The sequence below is a fragment of the Equus przewalskii genome, chromosome 2 (genome assembly GCF_037783145.1).
Source record: "Equus przewalskii isolate Varuska chromosome 2, EquPr2, whole genome shotgun sequence".
Taxonomy (NCBI): Eukaryota; Metazoa; Chordata; class Mammalia; order Perissodactyla; family Equidae; genus Equus; species Equus przewalskii.
Genome location: NC_091832.1, coordinates 36675071 through 36700056, shown reverse-complemented (window position 1 = coordinate 36700056; position 24986 = coordinate 36675071). Strand labels below are relative to the sequence as shown.

General features: G+C 49.0%; 2 protein-coding genes across 16 annotated transcripts in view; one reads left to right on the top strand and one right to left on the bottom strand.

The window, feature by feature from the left end:
* Positions 1 to 1199: 1199 nt before the first annotated feature.
* SZRD1 (SUZ RNA binding domain containing 1) lies at positions 1200 to 22807 on the top strand. 2 transcript variants are annotated; one of them, XM_008523224.2, is made up of 4 exons: positions 1200 to 1335; positions 16051 to 16100; positions 17881 to 18132; positions 19675 to 22807. In XM_008523224.2, exons 1-4 carry the CDS (start codon positions 1285 to 1287, stop codon positions 19775 to 19777), a joined length of 456 nt encoding a protein of 151 aa, XP_008521446.1. In that variant the 5' UTR covers positions 1200 to 1284; the 3' UTR covers positions 19778 to 22807. The 2 variants fall into 2 exon arrangements, with proteins under 2 accessions (XP_008521446.1, XP_008521444.1); XM_008523222.2 differs by having other exon boundaries at positions 1208 to 1335; positions 17878 to 18132.
* Positions 22808 to 23372: 565 nt separating this feature from the next.
* SPATA21 (spermatogenesis associated 21) overlaps positions 23373 to 24986 on the bottom strand; it is a 56168-nt gene continuing 54554 nt past the window's right edge. For all 14 annotated transcript variants that reach the window (XM_070601664.1, XM_070601675.1, XM_070601685.1 and 11 more), the window contains 2 exons: positions 24095 to 24272; positions 23373 to 23551 (listed from right to left, as the gene is read on the bottom strand). In XM_070601664.1, coding sequence (XP_070457765.1) covers positions 23494 to 23551; positions 24095 to 24272 — 236 coding nt within the window. In that variant the 3' untranslated portion in view covers positions 23373 to 23493. The remainder of the gene's footprint in view (positions 23552 to 24094; positions 24273 to 24986) is intronic.

The following is a 24986-nucleotide window of genomic DNA, read 5'->3' as shown; positions in this document are numbered from 1 at the left end:
AACATTCAACACATGACTGCAATTTATAATAATAATAATCATTAGGAATACAAGTTGCAAGGTTTCACGACAGGAAGCTGTTACTTCAGAAAGATTAATGACATACTCGAAACATGAGAAAAAATCTATTCTAATTCAGATAGCTTTATTATAGCAGCCAAATGCAACACTGTTGAATGGCGTATTTTTAATGATGACAGGCCTATAGGAACATGTCAGTGAGAAGAAAAACACGTGGTGTTTGCTTTTTCCCCTGCTTTTCTGTTTTGGGGGGGAAAAAAAGGATGATTAAGAGAGATGAGAATTATGAATCTTCTTAAGGCAGACAAGACACCTCCATAATGATAATAGCTAACCGTTAGAACTCTTACTATGGGTCAAGTGCTGTTATAAGCTTTTCAGCATAGTAACTCGTTTAATCCTTACAATCTACCTTCGAAGCAGCTACTATTATTATTATTTCTTTTTTTTTTTTTACACTTTGGGAAACTGAGGCACAGGAACCTTAAGTATAACATCATACAGTTTGTTCAAGTTGGAAGTGGCCAAAGTTGAACTTTAAAGTCCAAAGTCTCCATTTCTATACTGGCGAAAAATAAAACAGGAACATTGTTTAGGAAGATGCATAAAGTTTTTAAGGTAATTGTAATAATATATTCATCCGTCATTAAAGAGTCAGGAGAACTTTAGTAGTTCTGGCTGTCCAGCTCAGGTGCAGTATTATCAACTAACAGTAATGTTTTTACCTCAGCGGTAGAGGATATAAAAGTGTTAATAGGTGCTTGGAATACTGCTTTATTAACAGGAAATACTGTAATCATTTTCACCTTATCAGAAATAAAATGTTTTATGCATCAGCAGATATTTTTCATCCTTTATTGAGGTATAAATGTTTTCAGAATTTTGAAAAAAATTATCTTCACTTTACGAAAACTACGACTCGCTTTAAAAAAAAAAAAAAGTTTTCAGCAATTGCCTGCCCTTAGGAAAGATGGCTCCAAAAAACACACTTCCGGTACCCAAGAGGAGGACTTCACGTGGACCCCCATTCGGTACGAGAGAGAACTCGTTGCCCTTAAGGAAAATGGCAACCTTCGGCTTTCTCTGCCCCCTTCCAAGATGGCTTCCTCAATGCTCTTGGGCCCTAGCCTGGTGCCTCTTCCGGGCTGGGCAGTGGGCGGGGTCCATTGAGTAAAGCCTTGCGTGCCGGCGCCCGCGACGGAGGCGCGCTTCAGGGCGCAGGCGCGGGGAGAGGGTGGGGGAGGAGGGAAAGCGGCGAGTAAGATGGAAGATGAGGAGGTCGCTGAGAGCTGGGAGGAGGCGGCAGACAGCGGGGTAAGGAGGAGCCGCCGCCCCGGGGCAGGGCCGGGCGGGACCTGGCGTGAGGGAAGCCTCCAGGGAGCGGGTCTGGGGATGGTTCTCCCTAAGGAAGGGCCCCCCACGCCGGGCCGGGGGTGGAGGAGAGGCCCCCCGGTCCCTGAGCGCCTTGAAGGCCTCTTAAAGGGGCCGCGTTCCATTTCTCCCTCCACCTTTGCCCAGTGCGCCTTCCTCCACCCCCCCGGAGTGCGCGTCACCCTGGGCACCCCACCCGCCACCGAAGGCCTCCTCTCCTGGCCCCCGCGCCCACTCGCCCCGGGCCCCTTTGACCCTTCCTTTCTCGTCAGATCCCCCGCCCGCGGCACCATTTTAAAGTTCCTGTGCTGTGATGAGGAGCTACACACCATGTGGGGGGTGCGCGGACCGGGGCGGCGTGCCCGGCTCCGGGGCAGAGCGGGAGGAGGCAGCGGAGAGCAGGAGGGGAAACAGTCGTCTCCGGGCGCCTCACCTCCGCTAAAATCCCCCACCGCTTTGCTCCATCCGCCACGGTGGGCAAGTCTGGGTTTTTTTCTCTTTCAGTTTTACTGAGAGCCCGTTGCAGGCGGGTCTCCCGGAGATCCTGCCAGAACAACCGAAACTCCAGCGGGCAGCCCCTCTCCCCGGTACCCACCCAACGATCTGAGCCCCGGGGGAGGGTCTTGGGGGGTGCTCGCCGGGGCCGAGGGGGGAGGGGTGCGATATCTAAAGTAGACGCATTCTTAGGAGGGGACCGTTCGACTTGCTTTTGGAGTTTTTTGCTGTTCTCCAAAAGCTGTAGGAAAATAGTTTATCCCGAGCCGGAACAGCCAATTCTGTTAGATTCGTGATTAATTTGGTCTTTTCAGAGTTTGTGGTTCTGTGGTGACCCTTGTGAAGATGGGGAGATGTCTTTCTGGCCTCCTCGTGTTCGTGTCTGTTCAGTGTTGGCTCGAGTGACATCCACCTTAAGGCTTCTGTGTTGAGAGTAGGGCGTGGAGAGCAGAGACAGGAGCTGGGTGTTTCTTCCCCGAGCGCCTTTAAGGATGTTTGTCAGCCCTGGAAGAGGCGGAGAAATTGATCTCGCAGCCGTGGGTGTATCTCTACGGGAATACTGAGACTTGGCTTCGGAGTTTTTTCCGGTGGTTCAGCATTTCGCTCACGGTGTTTGTGTTTTTCCACTTTGCGTAATTGAGGATTGGAAGAACTAATTCGTTCAGTAGGTTTTTAGTACAGATGTTAGTTGCCGATCATTTTTCTTGGATTTTGACTGAGTTAGAAAAGCAATTGAAAGATTTTATAGGGAGCAACAGGTGTGAGTTGGGTATTTATTTATTCAGCAAACATTGTTTTGAGTGTCAGCTATGTGATCGGCAGTGTGCTTAGCAGTGACTTTGTGCCACAGAATGTAGCATTTCCGGTCGAGGCGTTGATTCCCTACCGCTAATATGAGTGAGTCATTCAGACACCCTTCATGGCACCCCCTGCAAAAAAACCTTGGCCTGCAATTTGTGACTCAAATGATAAGTTTCTTGAGCATCTTGGCCTTTCTTTGTTTTCTTCTCACCTGTTTCGAAGGGACCTGAGTTTCTCATGTTAAGGAAGTAAGAAAATGAACAAAAATGAATGTAGGATTCAAAAATTGGGGATTACTTTAGTTTTTCAGAATGGGTAAATTGCTTAGCGATCAGCAAACCCAGTCCTGCCTTTTATAGCTGAATAAACCCCAAAGATGTAAGATTTAACTTAGATCTTTCTGATGCTTGTCCTGTATTCTTCCTACTATCCTTTACTTTAGTAAAACCCTTTAAAAGTGCCAGGTCCAGAGATGGAACCCAAACCTTGCCTCGTTGACATAGTGAGCAGTAATGGCCAGAATGCAAGTTCCGTTATATATCTTTTATTTAACTGAACCATTGAAATAACCTGTAGAGACGTTATTCTCCTTCCATCAACAAGGAAACAGGTTTAGAGAGTAACCTGTCTTGCTCAAGGTCACACAGATAGTAAGTGGGAAGCTGGGATTTGACCCCAAGGCTGTCAAACTCCGAAGCTGGGTTCTTTCTCTAGCATTTTCTTGCCTCCCTACCTGGGAACCTGTGGAAGACTTGGGAGCTGGGCATTAACTTTTGTTTTTAGGATGTTTGCTTTGGACTTTTATTTGAAGCTCTCTTGAATTTGATTCCCTTTTCGAATTTCAGGAAGGGTCTTGTAAATGTGCACTTTTGAAAGAGGGGAGCCGGGGCGGGGCTGAAGCACTGTGTCCACATCACCGGGAGACCGCCTGACTGTACATGTCTTTCAGATGTAGCCAGTTGCATATGTAAAAGTCTTAGCTTCAGGTTTCCCTCTCTACCAACTGATATATGGTAGTAAGTGTTAAATTCCACCCCAACCCACACCCTTGCAAAAAAACCAAAAAACCTGCATGGCAAGAAGACTAGCAAATGGGGATTGACTGATTCTTAAAGTGAACATCCAAACTTTACATAATCCCGAGGCAGTTCTAATCCTTGAAAGTAGAGGCTTTTGGTGATTCCCTGTCCTCCAACACCACACAAAAAATTTGACATCATGCTAGAATTTCTTAGTCAGTATATCTGAGGTCATTGTCTCCTGCATATCTTCAGAATACTCAGTATCAAATCCTATTGTGTCATTCAGGGGAAGACTAACTTTGAGAAACACCTCAAGTATTCTGTAAATAGGCTGCTTTTTTGCTTTTAGTTATTATTATTAGGTATTTTTGATATTATTTAAAATTATTATAATAATATTATTATTAGGTAGGTGAACTTACCTAATATAAAATCGTTCCTTTACCTGTTTCCTCCCGTGGAGTTACATCCCCAATCAAAGGACAATTCAAGAAATATAGCTTACATTCCACCAAGGAAATGCTTCTTTAGAAATACACTCCTTTGAGAGAAATGAAAATTAAAAATGAGTTAATCTTGATCCAAACTCAGAATTGTGTCCTTCATCTTAAGCGCATCTCAAGGGACAAATAGAGCATTTTGTAATTGCAAAACATCTTTGTGCTCCAAAAAAAGTCAGATCAGCATTTTGCTCGATATCTGATGGTTTGAAGCTTTATATCCACTTGTTATTTAGACCAAAAAAAAAGAAGGCCTTGTGTATCTTGTTGGTGATGCACTAACCCAGTCCTAGGGGAAGGAAGATGGTACATAAATGTAAAACATTGGTAACCTCTCTAATTTCCTTACAGCTCAAGAGCTGCCTTTTTTCTTTTTTGGAAGGGCAAGTGTTGTAGCTGATGAGAAGAAAATGCGTCTTAAGTGATTTAAAGGATGGCCGGTCTTCTGAGCTAAGATCTCAAATTTATGTTTACTTTCTACCCTCATTGAGCCAGTCATATAAACATTACCCCATGAGCGATGCTGGATGGTGTCTAAGTCTATAGGAAGGCATCAGTAAACATTGAATACCTACTGTGTGCCAGGCAGTGGGCACAGTTCAGTAGAGGAGTGAAGGCAGCACTTTCTTTGGAAGAGGCATAAACGGGGTACCGTGGCTGAGATCAGAGGCAGTCTTGTAGAGGAGGTGATGCCTAAACTAAAATTTGAAGGACCACTTGATTTAAGCAGTGGTAAGTCTGGGAGGGCCGGGTAGAATGTAGGGCCAGTGCACCCAGAGGCAAGGAGGCAGGGAGAGAAGAGTGTGCAGCTTTGGGAGAGCTTCAAGTATTTCCTTCTGGCTGGAGGGTAGGGGCTTGGCAGGGCTGAGTGGAAAGAAATGAGGCCAGAGAGGTATGCAGGGGCCAGATTGGGAAGTGCCTTCTTGTACGTGGTTTTGGGGAGCTTGGACTTTGTCCTGAAAGCAGAGGAGAGCTTTGAAGCTTTTTTTTTTAGGACAGTAGTGACATAGATTTTAATTTAAGAGATAAGAACTTCTATTTATTTCTCTTTCTGTGCAAAAGAGGCCATTCTTCCTGAAGTGTGGCTGCCACCTCACCTTGGGGTCTTCCACACTACCTGTAACTGCTCTCGTTATGGAATGTGTGCAGTGGCTCTGGGGAGTGGGCAAATAACAGATGGTTATTTAGGGGCTACCTGGTGCTGATTTCTTTATGTCCGTCCTTATAGTAAAGAAGGCATTTAAGATTTGTGGTATCAGGAAGCACAAATCCAGGTGTACCATGCCTGAAGGGACCATTTCTAAGGTATTCCCCATCATTTTGGGAAGATTGAGTCCTAGGAACTGTGATGTCCTCAGAGGGGGTTTTCTATAAAGCAGTTGCCAGTTTAGACATGATTGTGCTGAGCAGTGTGTCCCTGGGACTCTGGAAAAAGATGTTTCACTGTGGTTTCAAAGAAAGGAGGATAATGAGCTTTTCTCTAGTAACTTCTCAGCTCTTTTCATTGAGGCTGCATGGGGGGCCTGTTCCCAGCATGCTCCCGGTGTTCAAGAGTGCTGCCATGGTTGCCGTGGGCTGGAAATTTGGGCACTCACAGGCCTTCTTGCTTTTCCTTCTACAAGAGGAGAGAACTTAGTGTATCTTTCTAAAGCTTTTGGCAAAATCTTGCAAGAGAAAAGACACTGTTGTGTAAATCTGATGACTCAAACATATTCTTGGGGTCAGCCCTTTCCTTCCGGTTTCCACTTCTACACTGTGATGGGCCCCCGACAGGTGATGTCGGTTTCTGGCTGTATCAGGTAGCTAGCCTTCACAAGGTGTGTGTTCTTTCCTGCACACTTTCCCCACAGGACAACTACTGACTTGTTGGTTTGCTAGAAGATTGAGTTTAGCTACTAATATCTGTGACCAAAATACAAAATGAAAATGATTTTTTTGAAGTAGTAATCACAGAGATTTCTCTTCCCAAGTGTTTTTAATTCTCTTAGCCTCTGCCAAGCATCCTTCTCTTTAACATTCACCTTGATGCAGGGTGCTGATGGGAAGGTTAAGGTGAAAACCAACCACCACAAAAATTCTCAACAAATCCCAGCAGTGGTCTGTATGTAGATAGAGAATCTTATCCCTGATCGTAAGACGTTTCAAAATGTTCCTCACAATAACTCATCCCCTCCTCACACCCAAACTCTTTCCCTTATAAAATGAACACAGGAAATAACAGTCATTCCTTTCTAACAGGAGTAATAAATATGTACAACTAAAATTGCATTCTTCAGGGGTGCGATCCGTAGATGAGATGGGACAGGGCAGTTATGACTTGAGTCTGGAAAGGTCAGGCTTGTCACCACTCTTCATTGACCTTGAGAGCCGCATTCCCAGCCCTCAGGCTCTGGCCTTCTTGGCTTACAAAAGCATTTGTGGGGCCGGCTCTGTAGCCGAGTGGTTAAGTTCACGCACTCCGCTTCAGCGGCCCAGGGTTTCGCCAGTTTGGATCCTGGGTGCAGACATGGCACCACTTGTTAGGCCGTGCTGAGGTGGCATCTCACATAGCACAACCAAAGGCACCCATAACTAGAATACACAACTAGAATACAACTAGTTGTATAACTGTGCTTTGCGGAGAACAAGAACAGGAAAAAAAAAAAAGGGAGGATTGGCAACAGATGTTAGCCTAATTGCCAATCTTTAACCAAAAAAAAAAAAAAAGGCATTTGTTACCCTCCAACTGTCAGTTCTGTTTCTGCTACCTAGTTGCCTGTCTCACTGCTTGCCCATCTCATTGGTAAACAGACACTGCCCAGAAGCCCTCCAGCTCCCAGGTCCCACGGGCCCTTTTTGGAAGGACTTCTTAGACAGCATCTTGAGGGCTCACTATAGGCCAGGCAGAGTGCATTTTACATTCCTTATCCCCCTCAGTCTCAGTGACCTAGTGAGGTGTAGGGACTATTAGTCTTGGTGTCCAGGAAATCACATGGTCATCCCAGCCCAGGCTGTTGGTCCCCTCCTGAGCCCACTCTCGGAGGGACCTTTTTGGAGGGTTTGTTTACCTTTGCTCTTCAGCAGGTGATTAGTTAGTTAAGTGCTGTAGGATGCTTAGTTGCAAGTTCCTTTGAAGTGTGGTGTTTGTTTTGCTTGGGATTGACCTCCTGCTTCTGTAGCCTGGGTGATGAGCTAATAAATTTCATGTCTCTGAGAAACTTGAACTCTGTGCTCAAGAGTCAAAAGGATAATGCTGCTGTCAGTTGTAATACTAAGAATAGTGACTGCAAGTGAGGTGCTGGTTGAAACCTTGATCATAAATGGGAAATAACTTTTTACTGTCTGGCCAAGTAGAATGAGATAACATAAATCATCTTTGCTCGTATCTCTTGAGAAGATTTAACAGCTCTGCTCTCTTAGGATCCTTATATCTGTAGTTGCAAACTGGCAGCCCTCAGGTATTCAGCCTATAGACTTTTTTGGGGTGCACCTTGTTTTTTAAATATTGAATTTGAGTGCCTTCCCCTGGGTCTAGGTTGCTCTCCTCTCCTTGCTAGATACCTATTGTGTTCTGTCCTGCCTTCTTTACTGGCTTGGTCCTGTAGACATTGCGCTGTCCCTCCTGAGTGCCGAGATTCTCAGTAACCTTTGATGACAACACCCTTGGGTGTTTGAATAAAACCTGGTATGTGGGGAGCTAAGAGTGACTTTGTTCCTTCCCCCAAAGTCTGTATGCCTAATATTTCCTTTGGGAGTAGGGCCTTTCTGTCTTCGTTATAAAAAGTAGCAAGAAATGATAGGTCGCCTCTGCCGGTCAGTGACCCACTTTCTCCATCCATGGCAGTAGAAGTCAAAAGAGTAAGCTAAGGGTTCAAGTGCCAGGTCTGATTTTGGTGCAAGTCACTACCTACCTCTCTCTCAGCTTCATTTTCCTCCTTTGTAAGATTGGATTAATAAAATCTGCCTTGCCTGGTGGTGAGAGTTAAATCAAGCACTTAGTAATGCATCATTCAAAGGCAGATGTTGGAGCAGAGAGTGCTGCTGCCCTGAGTGTGAGGGCGGCTCTCCAGCCCCTGACAGTGTGGCCTGGTCGGGTTAGGGTGTGAAGTTCCTAAGACTGACTGAGGAGTCTCTTTGTTGCTGCCTCTGAGGACTGATACACTGTTTCCTCTAAGCGTTGCGGTGCTTAGTGTTATATGCAAAAGAAAGGGAGGAGCAGTAAGAAACATGGAGAGAGGGGAGCCCCATTAGGCTCTACCCCTGCTCTATTCAAAGGTAGGACTTACCACCATGACTCCCACCCCTGCCCGTTCGCTCCTTTAGAGCAAAGGGCTGGATGGATTCCCTCCGCCATGGAGAGAGACCCTTTGAAGAGGCACTCAAAGCAGAACAATACATTGTCTCAAGGTGGCAATGTACAGAGTTTCTGAGGCACTCCAGTTTTGGATACATCTAAATTGCTAGGCCTGTTCTCTGCTGAAGAATTACTTCCTTTTGGATACTTATTCATAGATTTAAGATCTGGACTTTGGAATGCAGCTCTGTTGTGGTCTGCTACTGCTACCGTCCTTCCTCCGGAACCCTGGGCTGGCAGGTTGGTGTTAACCTGTCAGCCTTTATCCTACCTTATTTGTTCCTGTGGCCACCCACCAGCCGCTCTCCTGAACCTTTTTGCTTCCTCCTCTTGAGGTTTAGGGTTCAGTTCTGTCACTTGCTAATTGAGTGGCCTTAAGCAAGTCACTTAACCTCTGAGCCTGCAGAGTTATTAGTTTAGGAAGTATCTTATTTTGGATCCCTTTTCTTTTTTGTTTCCCTCTCTTCATGTTTTCACTCCTTTTCTCCCCAATGTTTTGTAATGCCCCCTCTTCTCTTCTCCTTGAAACTCTTGTCCTTTATGTCCCTGCAGCTTTCCCTGACCTCTCCTAGCAGGATTGCTCCTTCTCCATTTCTCTTTCCAAAACACTGTTCATACAACTGATATAGCAACTGCCATTTGCTTGTGTCTTCTCCCACCTGGCTGGGCTCTCCTGGTCGGCAAGGATTGCCTTCTTCCCCTCTGAGTCTCCAGCATCCAGTACTTTTCCTACTTTATAGTAGGTTTTCTATAAATGCTCATCTCCAACTTTTTTTGTTACAGGGAAGCAGAAGGAAAATGGCCTTTGAGATACATTAACAAAGCATGGGCTTCCTTAGAGAGTGAATTTTAGAACCATATCCTGTGCCCTGCGGTGGCCCACTTCATTAAAGGGCAGCAGTTGTCCTTGCTGTGGGAGTAACAGAGGCAGGAGGAGTGTTTTGTGGGAAATGGAACCTTCAAACAGACTAACCTGAGTCTTTTATTAAAAAAGCAACCGATAAATTCGTGACCCACAGGTGCCCCCATAGATCTTCTCTCAGCTGCTGAATTCTGTGTTTTTTGACTTATCCAATCGTGTTTGCCCAGAAGTTTCGTTAATTTATTGAACCTCACAGTTGTCTTGAAGCAACACTGTCGAATCAAACCTTGGGTGCTTCCCTCCCTGGAGTAAGGCGGGGGAGGTGGAATAAGCAGGAGCATTGGAGATGGCCAGCCCTACCGGGGAAGGACACTGCCACACCACCGACGGAGAAGCAAGGCAGGGATGAAACACAGAGTTAAACTAATTGCTGTGAAGGTTGTTTGGAAATGTCTCTCTGGATTGTACATCTGGACTTGAAATAGCCAGTGAGTTACAGAGTTTTTTATCTGTTACAGATAAAAAAGTTACAGAGACCTTTGTATCTGATAGTTTTAGAGCAGATTTTGCTAGATCTTCCTATGAATTCTTTTGCTTTATTCTTAAGTGAAATTGAGACTCCCACGGGAGGAGCCAAAATCGCATCCAGATGTGCGGTATGGGAGACATAGGTGCCTCGCTGGGAGACTGCTCTCCCAGGAGACCCTAACACAGGCAACCCTGTAGCCACTTAGGACCAGCATAGGCACTGCCTACTATGGGGGGAGTTCAGGGCCAGAACGTGTCCCGCCTTCTACTCCTTCACAGCATCTTTCTTCTCTTTGCTTTTTCTGTAGTGGTGGCAGTGTGTGCATCAGGACCTGTCATGCTCTGGTTCTGAGAGAAGCCCTTGTCCTCTCAGAGTTCCTGTCTCTTCATAGGTCCCCCAGTACCTGCTCATAGCTGGGTGCTCCCCAACAGGGGCTAGTTGGGCCAGACCAGATGAGCCTATAGGATAAGGTGGTTCACAGAGAGCCCCAGACCAGTCATTATTCCTCACATTTGAAGGGAAAGTCAGAAAATTTCATCTTTTGAAATGGAAACTGACAAAGAGAGGCAAATTATCTGAGAAAAGTCGCTTAAGTAGTAACTGTTGCTGATAGACAGAGATTATTTCCTGACTCAGAGCCAGTGCCTCTTAGATCTCCACTTAATACAAGATTACGTGGATTCTTAGGAGCTGTGTTAGTTGCATTAGTGACCAGAGGATTCCAGTGATCTGAGAGAGGGATGCCCTGGTGGAGCAGAGCAGTTCGCTCCTTTGGCACCAGGGGCAAGGCCCTGGGGAGCGGGCAGCAGCAGGTCAGGCACCAGATAGAGTGAGACACCCACTCCCACCCCCGTAGTGTAACAGATGAGGATTTGGGTTTGTTCACTCTGTCTCTTATGAGTTTGGCTAGTTGGAATTGGTTCCCCCCCTGGGGCTTCATCACCCTGAGGTGAACTGATAAAGTCTGTTTCTTGAACATTCAGGTCTGAGTGCAGCCATAATGGTGCTGTACTTGGTACCAAGGCCCAAAATAGCCTATTTCTCTCCTTTGCATTTCTTCCTCTCCTCTCCCTTTCTCACCTTTCTTCCTTTCTCATCCATCTCTTAATGCTTTAGGAGTGAACTTGTCATTATCATCTGCCTGCCCTTGCAGATATGTCCCTATCCTTTTTGTCTCCTTTGTTCCTTTTGAAGATTGTGACTGTGTGACAAACTAGGCTGTTGGAGGTGGCCCCTTCCCTGTTCTTCCCCTCATATGCTTCCCCCAGCTTTCTGCCGGACGCTCACACAAGCGTGGCCGCTGCAAGGTTAAGGGCATCAGCAGCCAGTGAAGCTGTGCTTCCTCCTCAGGTGAGTTGAATTTGCAGATGTTGGCGTCTGAGTTCATTCACCTTGTGGCTTCGGCCTCTCCTTTAGCTCCCACAAAGGACCAGCCGTGTCCAGAACCACCCTCCTCCCCACTCTGCTTCTTCGTGATGTCCTGCCTCCTCTCTTTCCTTCTGGTTTTGCTTGTTCTCTCAGACCATGAAGTATATACCTCATCTTTCTAGAGGCGTAGCCCCACAGGGCAAGTGATACCTGTGTTTGGTACAAGAGATCTTTTGCTTAGGATTTAGGCCCAAAGGGAGGAGGCCACCCCACTTATCAGAGCACAGAGCATCATCTTCTGCAGTCTGCTCAGTGCTACTTGGCAAAAAATAAAGAGCCTTTCCAGGAGATGCCATAAGAAATCAAGCTTTCTTAGCACCTCGCCTCTGATGTGCTTGTGCCTTCACGCTTGCCTTCTGCCTGGTGACCCTTGCTCAGAGCACAGTCACAGAGTGATGAGCTTATGGATTTCTTCACTAGCCATGGAGGCTGGGCCTCTAACATGGGAGCCTTGACCTTGGGCCAGGGCTCTGTACATCCTTGTAAAAAGAGGAGGTGCCCTTAGGTGATAAGATTCCTTGTTCAGGCTCACTTCTAGATGCTTCCTCACACAACATTCTGAGGCCTGCTTAATTCTGTGGGGCCATTGCGGCTCTGGAGGAGACTAGCATTCTCCTTGTAGTATGCCCTGTAGGAAAGTTTCGACCTGCTCCAGCTCTTCAGAGCACGAGTTTGAGAGCAGATTGATTGCAGGGCCTTGTCCAAGGAGATAATGGACTGACTCATGATACCTGGACAGACTCCAGAGCAGGTTGCAGTGCCCTCTCCAGCTGCTGGCAGAGCAGTCCCTCTCCTGCCTGGACGGCTCAGAGCACGCTGGTGTCCAGCTGGCCATCTGGAGATGGCCTGGATCAGCTTTCTACCAAAGCCGTTGGGTTTATATCCCGTTCTCTAATCTGATAGAATTCTTCCTCAGCTCTGATAAGCCATCCTGCCTGATGTGATAGGGTTTAATAGAAATGTTGGTTATCGGAGTACCGGGGAGCAATGTGGAACTCAGGGGAGATGAAGAGGAGGCGATGAATATCTAATGGCTTTGCCAGGCGTTTCCAGGAGTTCGAGCAGTTGTGGGTATGCAGCAGCCTGGGGTGGGGCCTCCCAGGGCTTTCCTAGGGGTGCCTCTACGCTGTACTGCTGCTCTGTGACCTTGGGTAAGTTCCTTAGCTTCCCTGAGCCACATCACCCTCATCTGACAGAGAAGGATACAAGCGACTTAGTCTATCAGACAGGGTTGGTGGGAGCAGAAAATGAGTGTTTGGGAAAGTGTATTGACAGCCAGTGAGCATTATATTGACGTAAGGCACTATTTTTAAAGCCAGTAGCTTTGTATTTTGTGCCAAGTATGCTGGTCATGTTCTAGTTTTGGGACAGAGGACGTTTACTCAGACACAGTCCATATGCCCTCTTGAAAGGCTTTTGTCCACCCGGGCTCCATTTGCTGGGCCTGGGCAGATTCTCTGTCTTCCCTAAAGCCTGAGAGAAGGAAGGAAGCAGTTTGCTTTCCTGAGAGGAGAACTGGATGATTCCTCAAATCCAGCTAATATGATGTATATTTTACCACAGTTTTTTAAAAAATCAGCTAATGTATTAGGCCTATTTGCCTATATGTCTTATTTGGCCTTCACAGTGATATGGAAGCAAGAGTTCATGTAATAAAGTTTAAAAATTTAGAGCTTTCCCATAAGAATCTTGAATTTGATTTCCCCTAAAATGGCAGCTCTGGCCCTCTCAGCCAAGGCTCGGCTGCCTGCTGTGGGCAGGGCAAGAGCTCTTGGGTGCCTTGTGGCCCCTTCAGCTCCCCACTGTGCTCCCTGCATGTGGAGTCTGGTTACTTGCCCAGCCTGTGGAGGCGTTTGGTTTTGACCCTGTATGAAGACATCTAAATCCCACAGATGTTAAACCCTGCGTTTATGATGGAGAAACTTGAGCAGGCAGTCTCATTTTCACACTGGAGCAAAATGATATAGTGTGGAACTTCAAAACCATAAGTAATCGGTGGAAAGCCTTGAAAAGCCCTTAAAAGGTAATGTGAGACATAGAGCAACGTGAGACATAGTATTTGCTCAGGCAGTAACTCTGTTATTAATCAAAGAACTTAGAAGAATTACAATTCTGACGCAGATTAGCTGTGGGCATAGATTTTCTTTGAATGTCCATCTGTCAGTTCACAGAAAACATCCAGGTCATTCCCTCACTCTCGGTGCACCTTTTCCATTTAGTCATTAAACAGTCGTTGGACGCCAACTTGTGTCCCAAGCTTGAGTGAGAGGTTTTCATTCTGGAGGCTTCCTAGCGAGACAGTTGACGGCGCCCTTAGAATACAGAAAACAGTGCTCTGCTTGCCTAAGTGTATTTTGAGTCTTTCATAAAAACAGCTTTCAACACACCTCAGCACCCATCAGAATGAGTGTCAGTGTCGGACTGGATTGATTTTATTTATTTATTTTTTTTGAGGAAGATTAGCCCTGAGCTAACATCAGCTGCCAATCCTCCTCTTTTTGCTGAGAAAGACTGGTCCTGAGCTAACATCCGTGCCCATCTTCCTCTACTTTATATGTGGGACGCCTGCCACAGCATGGCTTGCCAAGTGGTGCCGTGTCCACACCTGGGATCCGAACCGGCGAACCCTTGGCCGCTGAGAAGTGGAACGTGCGAACTTAACTGCTGCGCCACTGGGCCAGCCCCGTCAGAGTGGATTTAAATCTAGCTTCATATGGTTAGTCTAGCTTCATACTGTTTACAGGAGACAAAAATGAGGACGTGGAAAGATAAGACGTAAAAGATAGAGAACAACATATTCTAGGAACACTAACCAAAAGAAAACTGGCGTAGCTTTGTTAATATTAACCAATAGATTTTTTTTATGAGTTTTTGTTTTTGTTTTTGTTTTTGTTTTTTGAGGAAGATTAGCCCTGAGCTAACATCTGCCAATCCTCCTCTTTTTGCTGAGGAAGACTGGCCCTGAGCTAACATCCATGCCCATCTTCCTCTACTTTATATGTGGAATGCGTATCACAGCATGATGTGCCAAGCAGTGCCATGTCTGCACCCGGGATCCGAACCAGCGAACCCCGGGCCACCGAAGCAGAACGTGTGCTCTTAACCGCCGAGCCACCAGGCCTAACCAATAGATTTTTAAGGCAAGGAAGATCGCTTCATAATAATAAACTGTTTAATTTACTAAAAAGAATAGTTCTTGGTTCTTTCCATAGTGAATAGATCCAAATCAGTAAGAATTTGGAAGATTTGAACAATGCAGTTAACTAGCTGGAACTGTGTCAACCAACTGTAGAATGCAGTCGTTTTCAGAACATATAGAACATTCGTGAAAACTGACAACACACTGGGCCCTGAGGTGGATCTCAGCATATTTCAAAGACTTTCTCCTAAGGCAGTGATTCCTAACATTTTGCAAGTAATAGACTCCTTTGAAAATACCAAGTATCTTGTAGGTCAAGGTTTTTCAACCTGGGCACTATTGATGTTTGGGGCTGGATAATTCCTTGCTGTGGGGGCTGTTCTGTGTATTGTAGGATTTTAGCAGCATCCCAAGACTACCCACTAGATGCCAGTGGCACCTCTCCTCCAGTAGTGACAACCAAAAATGTCTCCAGACGTTGCCAGATGTCCCCTGGTGGGCAAAATCACCCCTGGTTGAGAGCCTCTGTACAGATCTTCTCTCCAAGAAGTGTATAATTTTGCGTACAGTTTTTCCCTCTCCAGTAGCTAGATGGTCTTGCCCTCACTGAGCATGGTTGAGTGGGACGTTTTGTAAGAAACGGCAGTGGGACAGCCAAGGATCCTGGAGGTTTGGTCTTTGCTCTGTGCACAGCTTCCTCCTGTCCAGTGCATGGACACTGGTGCATAAGTGTGTGGAGGCATCATGGAGTTTCTGATGCTGAGGGCCTGAGGACTCAGACTGCCATCCGGTTCCACACATGTTAGGCTTCTGTCTTGTTCTAAGCCTTTTGCTAGGTGCAGCCAGAGTTCAAGTCCACAGCAGTAAAACAGATTATAAAATCTGTGATACATGTGATCGTGATGGAATGTAAAAGGGAGAGCTTATCTCTGAGGAGCAGGTGATTAACTGTGTGTAGGATCAGGCAAGACTTCACAAAGGAGTGTGGACATCAAGCTGGGTTTTACAGGATAAATGGGAGTTTGCAAGGGGGGAGGCCCGTGGAGGACATGTGCACGTGGACCAGCATGCTGGGCTCTAGGGATTAGTAGTAGCTCATTTTTGCTGTGCTGTAAAACAGGATCAGAAGATGAAGGAAGGTATGGGCAAGGCATGCTTACGAGGTTGGACTTGATCCAGCAAGAGGTTGAAGCATTTTAAGTGGGGAAGTGACATGATCAGATTTCTGTTTAGAAAGTTGATTTGAGTGCCTCTGTGAAGGACAGATTAGAGCCTGGGAGACTAGTTAGAGGCTATGCAAAGAACCCAGCTGAGTGGCGAGGTCTAGAACCATCACCACGGCTGTGGGGATGGAGGGAGATGAACCCGAAGGAGTCAGGTCCCCACACCCCAGAGTCTAGTAAAGGAAGGTTTACATCCATTACCTCAAAGAACACAGTAATGTCCCTGGTCAGAGAGAGGACACTGCCCTTAGCTCAGAAAATAAAGACGTAAGTTTTTATTTGAGAGAGATTTTTTTCCACTTTTTATATACATTTTTTTCCTCTAGGAAATAGACAGACGGTTGGAAAAAAAACTGAAGATCACACAAAAGGAGAGGTAAGGCTGCTGTCTGGTCTGAGGGCTCATGCTCTCTGCCATTTGAGAGCTGGGCAGTCAGTGGTGTTCTCCAGCTGGCTGTTAGGTTAGCAGGTCAGTCTCCTGGGCAGGAAACCTTTCCCTCAGGGACATGGTGGCTCGAGGCTTTGGGAGTGAGGCGGGAGTGTTGCACCTGCCTCCTACCTTAGTGGGCACCTGTGTGAGGTGATCTGATGGAAAGTGGGGAGGTGGCAAATCAGAAGGCTTGGGTTTTAGGTTCGGCTCTGCTCCCAGTTGCTCTGAGGTTTGGGGCAAGTTGTTTCCCCCTCTGGACATCAGTTTCTTTCTCTGTGATATAAGAAGGTTGGACAGATGATGTCTCTGGGCCCTCTGTGGCTTAGTGGCTTAGGGAATCATGGCGGTATCCTGGAAGAAAAGATTCTCAGAAATTCTTTTAGAGACCTTTAGGGATAGTTTTTTTCCCCACCCAGACAGCAGAGAAAGTGGGTTTCCAAAGCAGGTGAAAATTGACTTCAGCAGTGGTCTTTGGGCTTAGATAACCTGTCAGCTTCCCGCAGAGACAGGTGGCAGGGAGAAGAGGGCCTCTCGGGATTTGCTTTATGGGCTGCACAGTCATTCCCAGGGAGCTCTGGGCTGCCCTGCCCACCCGCTAGCTTTCCTGGCTTCCTGCGGCTTTGGTCGGATTGCTGGCCGCTTGTCTGTCTGCTCGTCTCAGCAGCACTAACGCCTGTTGACAGTCCCCTTGCCATGCCGTTCCTGTCCTGCCCAGGACTTGCTCCAGTTCCCATGGCAGCAGCTGAGCTCCTCTAGTCTGCACCCCTCCTGACAACCACAGCTCTGAAAACAGGCCCCTGCGGGCTGTTTGGTTCTGAAGAGAAGCTAGTTGACTGCTCTGGGGAGGGTCATTGTGGCTGTTGAGGGGTGGTCCTTCCTGCCTGGATCCCTGTTTCTCCTGTGGCTTTTGTCTCTTTCCCTTCCCTTGTTTCCCACCTCTCCTTGTGGACACATCGCCTGATGTGCACATCCACCAGCCTTGGACAATGCTTCTCCTTTGAGCACTGCCAAGCATTGTTTCTAGGATCGTCCTTCACCCCAGTCCCGCCGCGTCCAGCGTACCAGAGAGCCCTGGTGAGGGAGGTGCCTCTGCTCAGAAGCTCTTCTGAAGAGGTGATCCAGTTGTCTGGTGTAGCTTGTCTCTGGGAGGCACAAGTCACTCATCAGAAGGCTGAGGCAGTTTGGTAAATCCTGTCGTGATGCCAGGCAGGGATGGCGGAGCAGGCTCCTTTGTAGTGTTTGACTGGTTGGAGCACATGTGGTGAAAGCCCTTGGCTGGGGGGAACACTTTGCTGACCCTCAAGCTAAGGGGCTCCCGCCGCACCAGTCTGATACACTCCGGTTTGTGTAGGAAAGCTGGGATTTTAACTGAAGTCATCAGATTGTGGGCATGAAATGTTTTGACGCAGGGGCCAACAGTGGTTGATGTGACTGTGATGAACTTGGAGATGGAAGGCCCAGAGTAAGCTGGTGTTCCCGCCCTCTTTGCCCGGGATCAGGTCTGAGGAGCAGACCTGTGGACTGCATTAGCTTATGGCAAGGTTGCTCTTTTGAGAAACCCTTCTTGAGGAGTGAGAATTGTGATGTCTGGTCAGAGGCCAGAGAATAATGAGTAGCATTAAGAGGGGGGAGGGGGAGAAAAGTGATGGGGGTAGGTGTGGACATGGATGGGGCCTCTGTAGTCAAGGGCAGGACTTGTGAAGCTGTGTTTGCTCTTTGTCAGCAGGAAATCCAGATCTCCTCCCAGAGTGCCCGTTGTGATTCAGGACGATAGCCTTCCCGCGGGCCCCCCCCCACAGATCCGCATCCTCAAGAGGCCCACCAGCAACGGTGTGGTCAGCAGCCCCAACTCCACCAGCAGGCCAGCCCTTCCTGTCAAGTCCCTAGCACAGCGGGAGGCAGAGTACGCCGAAGCCCGCAAGCGGATCCTGGGCAGTGCCAGCCCCGAGGAGGAGCAAGAGAAACCCATCCTCGACAGGTGAGTGTAGCTGGCAGAGCTGACCATCGACCACTCCAGCAGGCCACCTTGAGGAGAAGGAGGAGAGTGGCCTGGCTGTGTGTAGAGTAGTGAGAAGCAGCAGAACCAGGGCTGGCGTCATCACAGCTCCAGCTGCCAACCCAGGCTGGTGGGGCTAGTTTGTTGTCTGTACCCTGTTGGCTCGGCACTGCTCTGAAAGCTTTCAGGAAGTCATGGGTTGCTGGCATGCTGCCTTTGCAGGCACCAGGAGGCGGTGTGGCAGAGAGGCTAAAGGCATGGTCTTTGAGTCAAAACCTGCTGGAGTTTGAGCCCACTGCTGCCACTTACTTCTGCTTAACTTAGAGCTACTTAAACTCTGCCTTCATAGCCCAGTCTGAAAACCAGGATAATGAGAGCGCCTGCCTCATCAGGTGGTTGTGCGGTTAAATGCACATGGGCTTCTGAGAACCCTGCCTGGCACGGCGGAAAGAGCCCAGTTAAGTGCTTCGATGTTATCTTCTGGGTCTCCTAATCGCCCACTGTGATGTTTTTGTGAATTTTCTAAATTATTTTTTATTCCTGACTTTTTCTTTCACTGCAGTCCTAGAGGTTGTGTTATGTAGGATTGTCACCTCCTGGAAAGGCAGTATTTGTTGAAACAGCCTCATTGTAACTTTGAGAGTCCTGCTTGGACTTGGTCTTCTGTGACTTGAAGAACTAATCTGTGTACCTTCTTCTCTCTATCTCTTCATTATTTTGATGACATCCATTACCTCTCCTCTAAACTTTCACTTGGCAGAGTGGAAAAAGGCCATTTCCTTTTAGTCTTCCATGGTGATATGAGTTGACCATTAATCACATGATTTGGAGAGAAGCAGGAGGGCACAAATGGCGTGTACTGGGTCACTCTGCTGAGCTCTTGGTTAGGGGTCTTTTTTTTTTTGAGATTGGCACCTGAGCTAACGTCTGTTGCCAGTCTTGTCTTCTTCTTCGTCTCCCCAAAGTCCCCCCCCAGCACGTAGTTGTATATTCTAGTTGCAAGTCCTTCTGATTGTGCTGTGTGTGACGCCACCTCAGCATGGCCTGGTGAGCAGTGCTGGGTCCGCACCCAGGATCCAAACTGGCAAACCCTGGACTGCCAGAGCAGAGCGTGTGAGCTTGGCCACGGGGCCGGCCTTGGTTAGGGGTCTTTACCTGGTCTGACATCTGGAGAGTCTGTGCCACGTGGTTCTGTGCAGGATGTGCTGTCTGTGGTCACTGCCTCTGGGCAGGAGGGGCCCTTGAGCACTCCCCCTGCCTCCAGATGAATAGCAGCCAGCCAGACTTGGGGGAGAGTGCTTACAGGCATGAGAGGTCACCGTGGACCCCCCACCCTTCCTGCCCACAGGGCTTCGCAGCTTAAAGATACCCTGAGTCTGCTTGCCAAAGCAGCAGGCTCAGGGAGCCAGAGTTGGTTCATAGCCACTGTGACTTCTGCCCCAGCTGCAGGGGAGGTTGGTTTTAAGATTTGGGGACCTCTCTTATATCCTTTTTCAGACCTCCTTCTGATCTTCTTCCCTTCAGGCCAACCAGGATCTCCCAACCCGAAGACAGCAGACAGCCCAGTAATGTGATCAGACAGCCTTTGGGTCCTGATGGATCACAAGGCTTCAAACAGCGCAGATAAGTGCGGGCAAGAAAGGATGCTGCCGCCATCATCGCCTCCTGGGTCGTCCGCCACGGGTCGCACTGCCGTGGCAGACAGCTGGACTTGAGCAGAGGGAACGACCTGACTTACTTGCACTGTGATCCCCTTTGCTCCGCCCACTGTGACCTTGAACCCCATGCACTGTGACCTCCCCCTTCCCCCCTTCCCACTGTGATTGGCACGTCTACAAGGGCTGTCCCAAGTCAATGGAAAGGGAAAGGGTAGGGGTTCGGGGAGGGTTGGGGGGACCCACCAAGGACTCAGAGTAGAGAGTCAGTGCCACTTGGGGTAAAGCCAGTGCCAGCAATAACAGTTTATCATGCTCATTAATTTGGGATTTTAAAACACAAATGAGAACTCCCGTCCACCCACCCCCAAGTGCATGTCTTCATCACTTAAAAGCAAGTTCCATTTGAAAATATCCTTTTTTTCTTCCTATTTTTGTTTGTTTATACAAATATCTGATTTGCAAGAAAAAGTGCATGGGAGGGGTTTTAGCAGTTTAATGAGTTTTTAATTGAGAAAGGGTAGTTTGGTAGTCTACTTAAAAATGTTTCTGGGAAATTCACTAGAAACATTAACCAATAGGATTTTGGTGAGCTTAGCTTCTGTATTCCTACTGCCGCCCAGAAAAGGGGCAGGGCTCCATAGCCCAGGACAGATAGCACCCCATGCCTATACCTCCCTCCCCCAGCTAAGTCCCAGGGCATCTTGGCCCTGCCTGGAGACTGGGCTAGCTCTATAGGCTCAGAGAGCCTGGGGAGGGTGCCAAGCCCACCTCCAGTATTTTGGGAGACAGGGAAAGTGAATAGACTTCCCCTTCCCATACCCCTCAGGGTGGTTCCCTACCAGCCAGGCTTGCTGCTTCTAGAAAAGAGCAGGGAGTGAGACTGCACTCCTGGGCGTAGGTGTGAGGGATGTGAGACTTGCTCAGCATTTTGCTGTCAGCACAAGGAAAGCCAGGAGAGAATCTGGCTCCAGGACTTTGAGCTTCCTGCCTGGTGTGGTCAGGTGAATAGATCCTCCCACTTCAGCAAGGCCTGAACTCGCATGGGTCTGTGGAGCGTCATCTCTGTTGATGGCACCAGCTCAGTAACTACCTGGTACATTTCCTTTGTGAAATCACTACCTTGGGAGCAGCCCATTCTGAATACACTTGGGAAAAGACAAGCTGTGTATTGCAAAGATTGGTGATGACAGGCTGGTTCCCTCTGCAGCTAGGCTATCGTTCACCCCTTTTTCCAGAGCGAGGGCCTGGAGTGAAGGCAGTTTCCCCCCGGTCCCTGGAGCCTAGCGTTTTACTTTGGCTCCTTGAAGTGGAAGAGCCTAAGAGGCAGCTGCCCAGAGCAGCTGTGTGTGTACAGTCTGGCCCAGGCTTTGTGGTCTCTTCTGTAGCACTGCGCCTTATCCCGCAGCCAGCCAGACGTCCTCCCCACTCAGTGGATGAGTTTTGGAGTGGGTGGTGTGATGTTTTGTGATCAGGACAGTCTGAGGTGGCCAAGGTGGCAACTTCAGTTTTGCAGGCTCACTCCAGCCTTGGTTCACTGGCCCTCAACCTTGCCCTGTGGGAATGCAGGCCAGGCCCCACAAGCCACACCCCACAATGTCTTCCCCTTAGGAGGAAGGGCCAGCTGCCAGCTGAATCAGCAGCTAGTTCATAGCACGCACAGCCTTGTAACTGTGTGAAGCCAGGAAATTGTCTGTGAGCAGAGCTGGAACAGCTTCAGTCAGTGAGAACCCGAGGGGTGTTGAGTTGTGCCCACAGGCTGTTCTGGGGGTAATTACCTCCATGAGTGGGCAAGGGAGGTTGGCTGCTGTCTTTATAGTTCCACTGCCCTGACCAAGTTTCCTCATTCTAAATGTATAGTGTCCATCCCTCATGTAATAGTGGTTTCTGGCCGAGGTGAGACTGTCTTTCAGTTGGAGAAGGGTACAGAGGTAGGCCAGGTGGGAAGGCCAGAAGTGCTGATTGCTCAGCTGTTGGGACCACCTGCTGTTGCCCCCCTCCCCTGGCGGGAGCCAAAGGGCAGGCTGGCTGACGGGTGTGTGTGGATTGAGGATGTAGTGGGGACTGGTGCTCCCATCCCCTCCAGCCAAAGACGGGGCTTTGCCCGCTGTGTGCCTGTTCCACCCACCAGCAGTCATACCCTTGGCTTCTCAGATGGAAAGGCGGCAAGCAAAATTTTAAAAAAGAAAGAAAGAAATGAAAACAGGAGACTGTATTGTGTTGGGGGGAGATGGGAGAACGGTTTGGATTTTGTGTGTGGTTTTTTTTTGTGTTTTTTTTTTTTTTTTTGTAGTCGTCTGTAACTTTCCTTAAGTGCTTTTTTTTTTTTTTTTTTTTTTTTTAAATAAGCTGCAGGCTTTGGCTTGGAAAACCCCAGGGGAATGGGGGGCAGAAACTTGAGGCTGCTGCCCCTTTATCTGCCTTCACGGTACTGTCCCCTTCCCCGAGCTCATCCCTTACCCCATGAGCCAGGCCTCAGACCTTCCAGCTAACCGCTTCCCATGAGCCACTACTCTGAAGTCAGCCTATAACCAAAGGAGCTGGGGGTCCGGGCCTGGTGACCAACCCTTCTCAGCCCACTCAATCAGGGTGCTCCCCACCTGCAGGCAGGAGGCAACACCCTATCTGCTACCATCAGCCCCTTCCAGAGCCCACTGCCCCGCCCCACCTGCCCTGTCCAGCCCAGCCATACCCTGCTCTGCCCCATCTGGGGATGCTCTGCTCAGGGATGGGCCGGCAGGGCTGCCCCCAGCCTCCCTGGTAAGCAGAGACTCTGGAAACCTCTGGGGTCCTGTTTTCTGGCCGTGTGATCCCAGGGGTACACATGGGCCCCTTGGGTGTCTGAACAGAAGGGCATGGGGGGAGGGCCGCACCCCTGCAGTCCTGCTCTGCTGGTCTAGCGGGCAGCTGCCCACCCCACCCCACCCTGCACCGCGGGCTCCTGAGTCGGCAGATTAAGCATTTTATAAATTGTATTTTAAATACATGTTTTAAACTTGTCAGAGCCTTGTCCTCATTTCAGTTCCTGGCCTCCTAACCTTGCTGTGGCTGCTTGTTTAAGCACTGGGGAGCTGCTGCTGCTCAGTCCCAGGGAAGGGCTGTCTCTGTCACACAGGCCTGGGGTGGTGTGTGGGGTGGGGGGCAAGGACCCACACCCTTAGGCTCCAAGGGAAGGGGACCCCTGGGTCCTGGGGCTCTGTTGGTGAGAGCGTGGCCAAGGCCCTTCTGCCCTCCCATGTTTAAGGGCCAGGGTTTTTCCCAGGTAGCTTCTGTTAGGTTCGCTCCTCCCTGCGAGCAAGTGGGGAGAGAGAATTCCTGCCCTGGTGGGGCTCCTAGTCCAGAGGGGGAGACACTCAGGAGAGACCCAGCTCTGTGCTTTGAGAGTACACAGAAGGTCAAGAGTGTGCCCAAGGCCACCCCCAGCAGGACCCCTGACCCTGGGCAGAGCTTTGAGGTGAGTCTTGCTTCAGGGGTTCTCAAGCCTGAGGGAGGCTGGGGCCCTGTACTCTGAGAGCCAAGTGGGAGGATGAAAACCTGGGGCCCTTCCCTGGCACCAGGCACAGAGGCTGAGGTTCTTGTTGTTTATTGGCTTGCCAGGCCACAAAAGCAAAATCCAGCAGCGGTCCCTGCCTGATGACACGTCCATCTGCAGGCCTTGAACAGCTGCTAGAGTCAGGACTCCACAGGGTCAATGCGTTCGTGCCGGCACGGAGCTGAGCCACTTTCGGCTATCAGAGCCGTGTTCCCTAGGGAGAGAGGTGGGGGAGAAGGGTGGGAGGAAGTGAGCCTTCCCTGTGTGCCCAGGAGAGGAGGAGGCCCTCCCTGGGAAGTGGCGGAGCCCGCAGTCCGACTGGGGCCGATTCCGAGCCCAGTGTGCTTTTTATCCCAAGGTGCCTGGAGGGGCCCTGCTGTGGGGAAGCCTCCCTCTGCCCAGCTGCTAAGCCTGTTTCCTGCTACTCCTGGCATGGAATTAGACTTGGGCAAGGGACTTGAGAGTTAAACCCCCTGCGTGAGAAAGGCAGGTAGTGCCACCCTAAGAGAAAGACGATATGTGCCACTGAGTCCTGGCCACAGGAAGGTATAAGTACCCTGACTTACGATCAGTCTACCCGGTACACAGGCCCTCAAAAAGGTTAGTTTCTTCCCCCTTCCATCCTTTTCTCTTTCTCCACTGTGGAGCAACAGTCTCCCGGGCGTCATCTCTTGGAAGGATGGATTCCTTTGGGTTAGGCCAGTAAGGAAGGGAGTAGATGGGCCTGAGTTGGGGCCGCTGCCCTCTGAGTACCCACCTATTTCCTTGAGATCCTGACTGGAAGAAGAGGCTACGGATGTCAGGGGCCAGGCTGGGAGGGGTGCACTGGTCCAGCACGTAGTGGCTGCCCTGCTTCCGGCGGGCCATCTTCTTGTCCAGCCGTGGGCAGAACGGGATGCAGGGCACCTGGGCATAGGGGCTCTGCCAGTTGGCAGCTGGCAAGGGAGGCGGAAGCAGGGGAGGGGAATGCTTCAGAGCATGCCCAGCATTGGGAGGCAGGCAGGCCCAGGTGAAATCCTGGCTTTGCCACCTAATGAGCTGCATGGGTTTGGGCAAATCACTTAACCTCTCTGAGCTTCTGTATAAGCTGGAGATGATGGTGGTACCCACCTCACAGAGTTGTTGATGAGGATTAAAAAGATAATAGATGCAAAGCACTCAGGTGGATGCTGAGCACAGAGTAAGGGCTAATGGCTTAAGAAGGAGCGGATGTCTTTGCGATGGGTCCTGGCAAAGTCTGGTAGGCACACTCTAGAGAAACTCTGGAATGCTCCTAGCCTGTCAAGTGGCACACAGCAGGTGCCTAATAAATAGTACCTACTATTATGGGGAGGCAGCCTTGCCCAGTTAAAGAGCACAGATTTTGTAGTCAGATCGGCATATAAACTCCCCTTTCTGACGCACGCTAGCTGTGGGGCCTTGGGCAAGTTGCTTAATCTTTCTCAGTTTGTTTTCTCATCTGTAAAATGGGGTAAATATGTGGTTATGAGGATTAAGTTCTAGCGCATCTGCAAAGGGCCTAGCACAGTGAGTGACCCCACTGGGTGTTCAAAAATTGGTGAGCTGGGATTGCTAGTCCCTCCCCCTTCTCAGTCCAGGCTCTTGGGACCCACCTGGGCTCAGGGCTAAGGCAGCGGGGCTGGAGATGG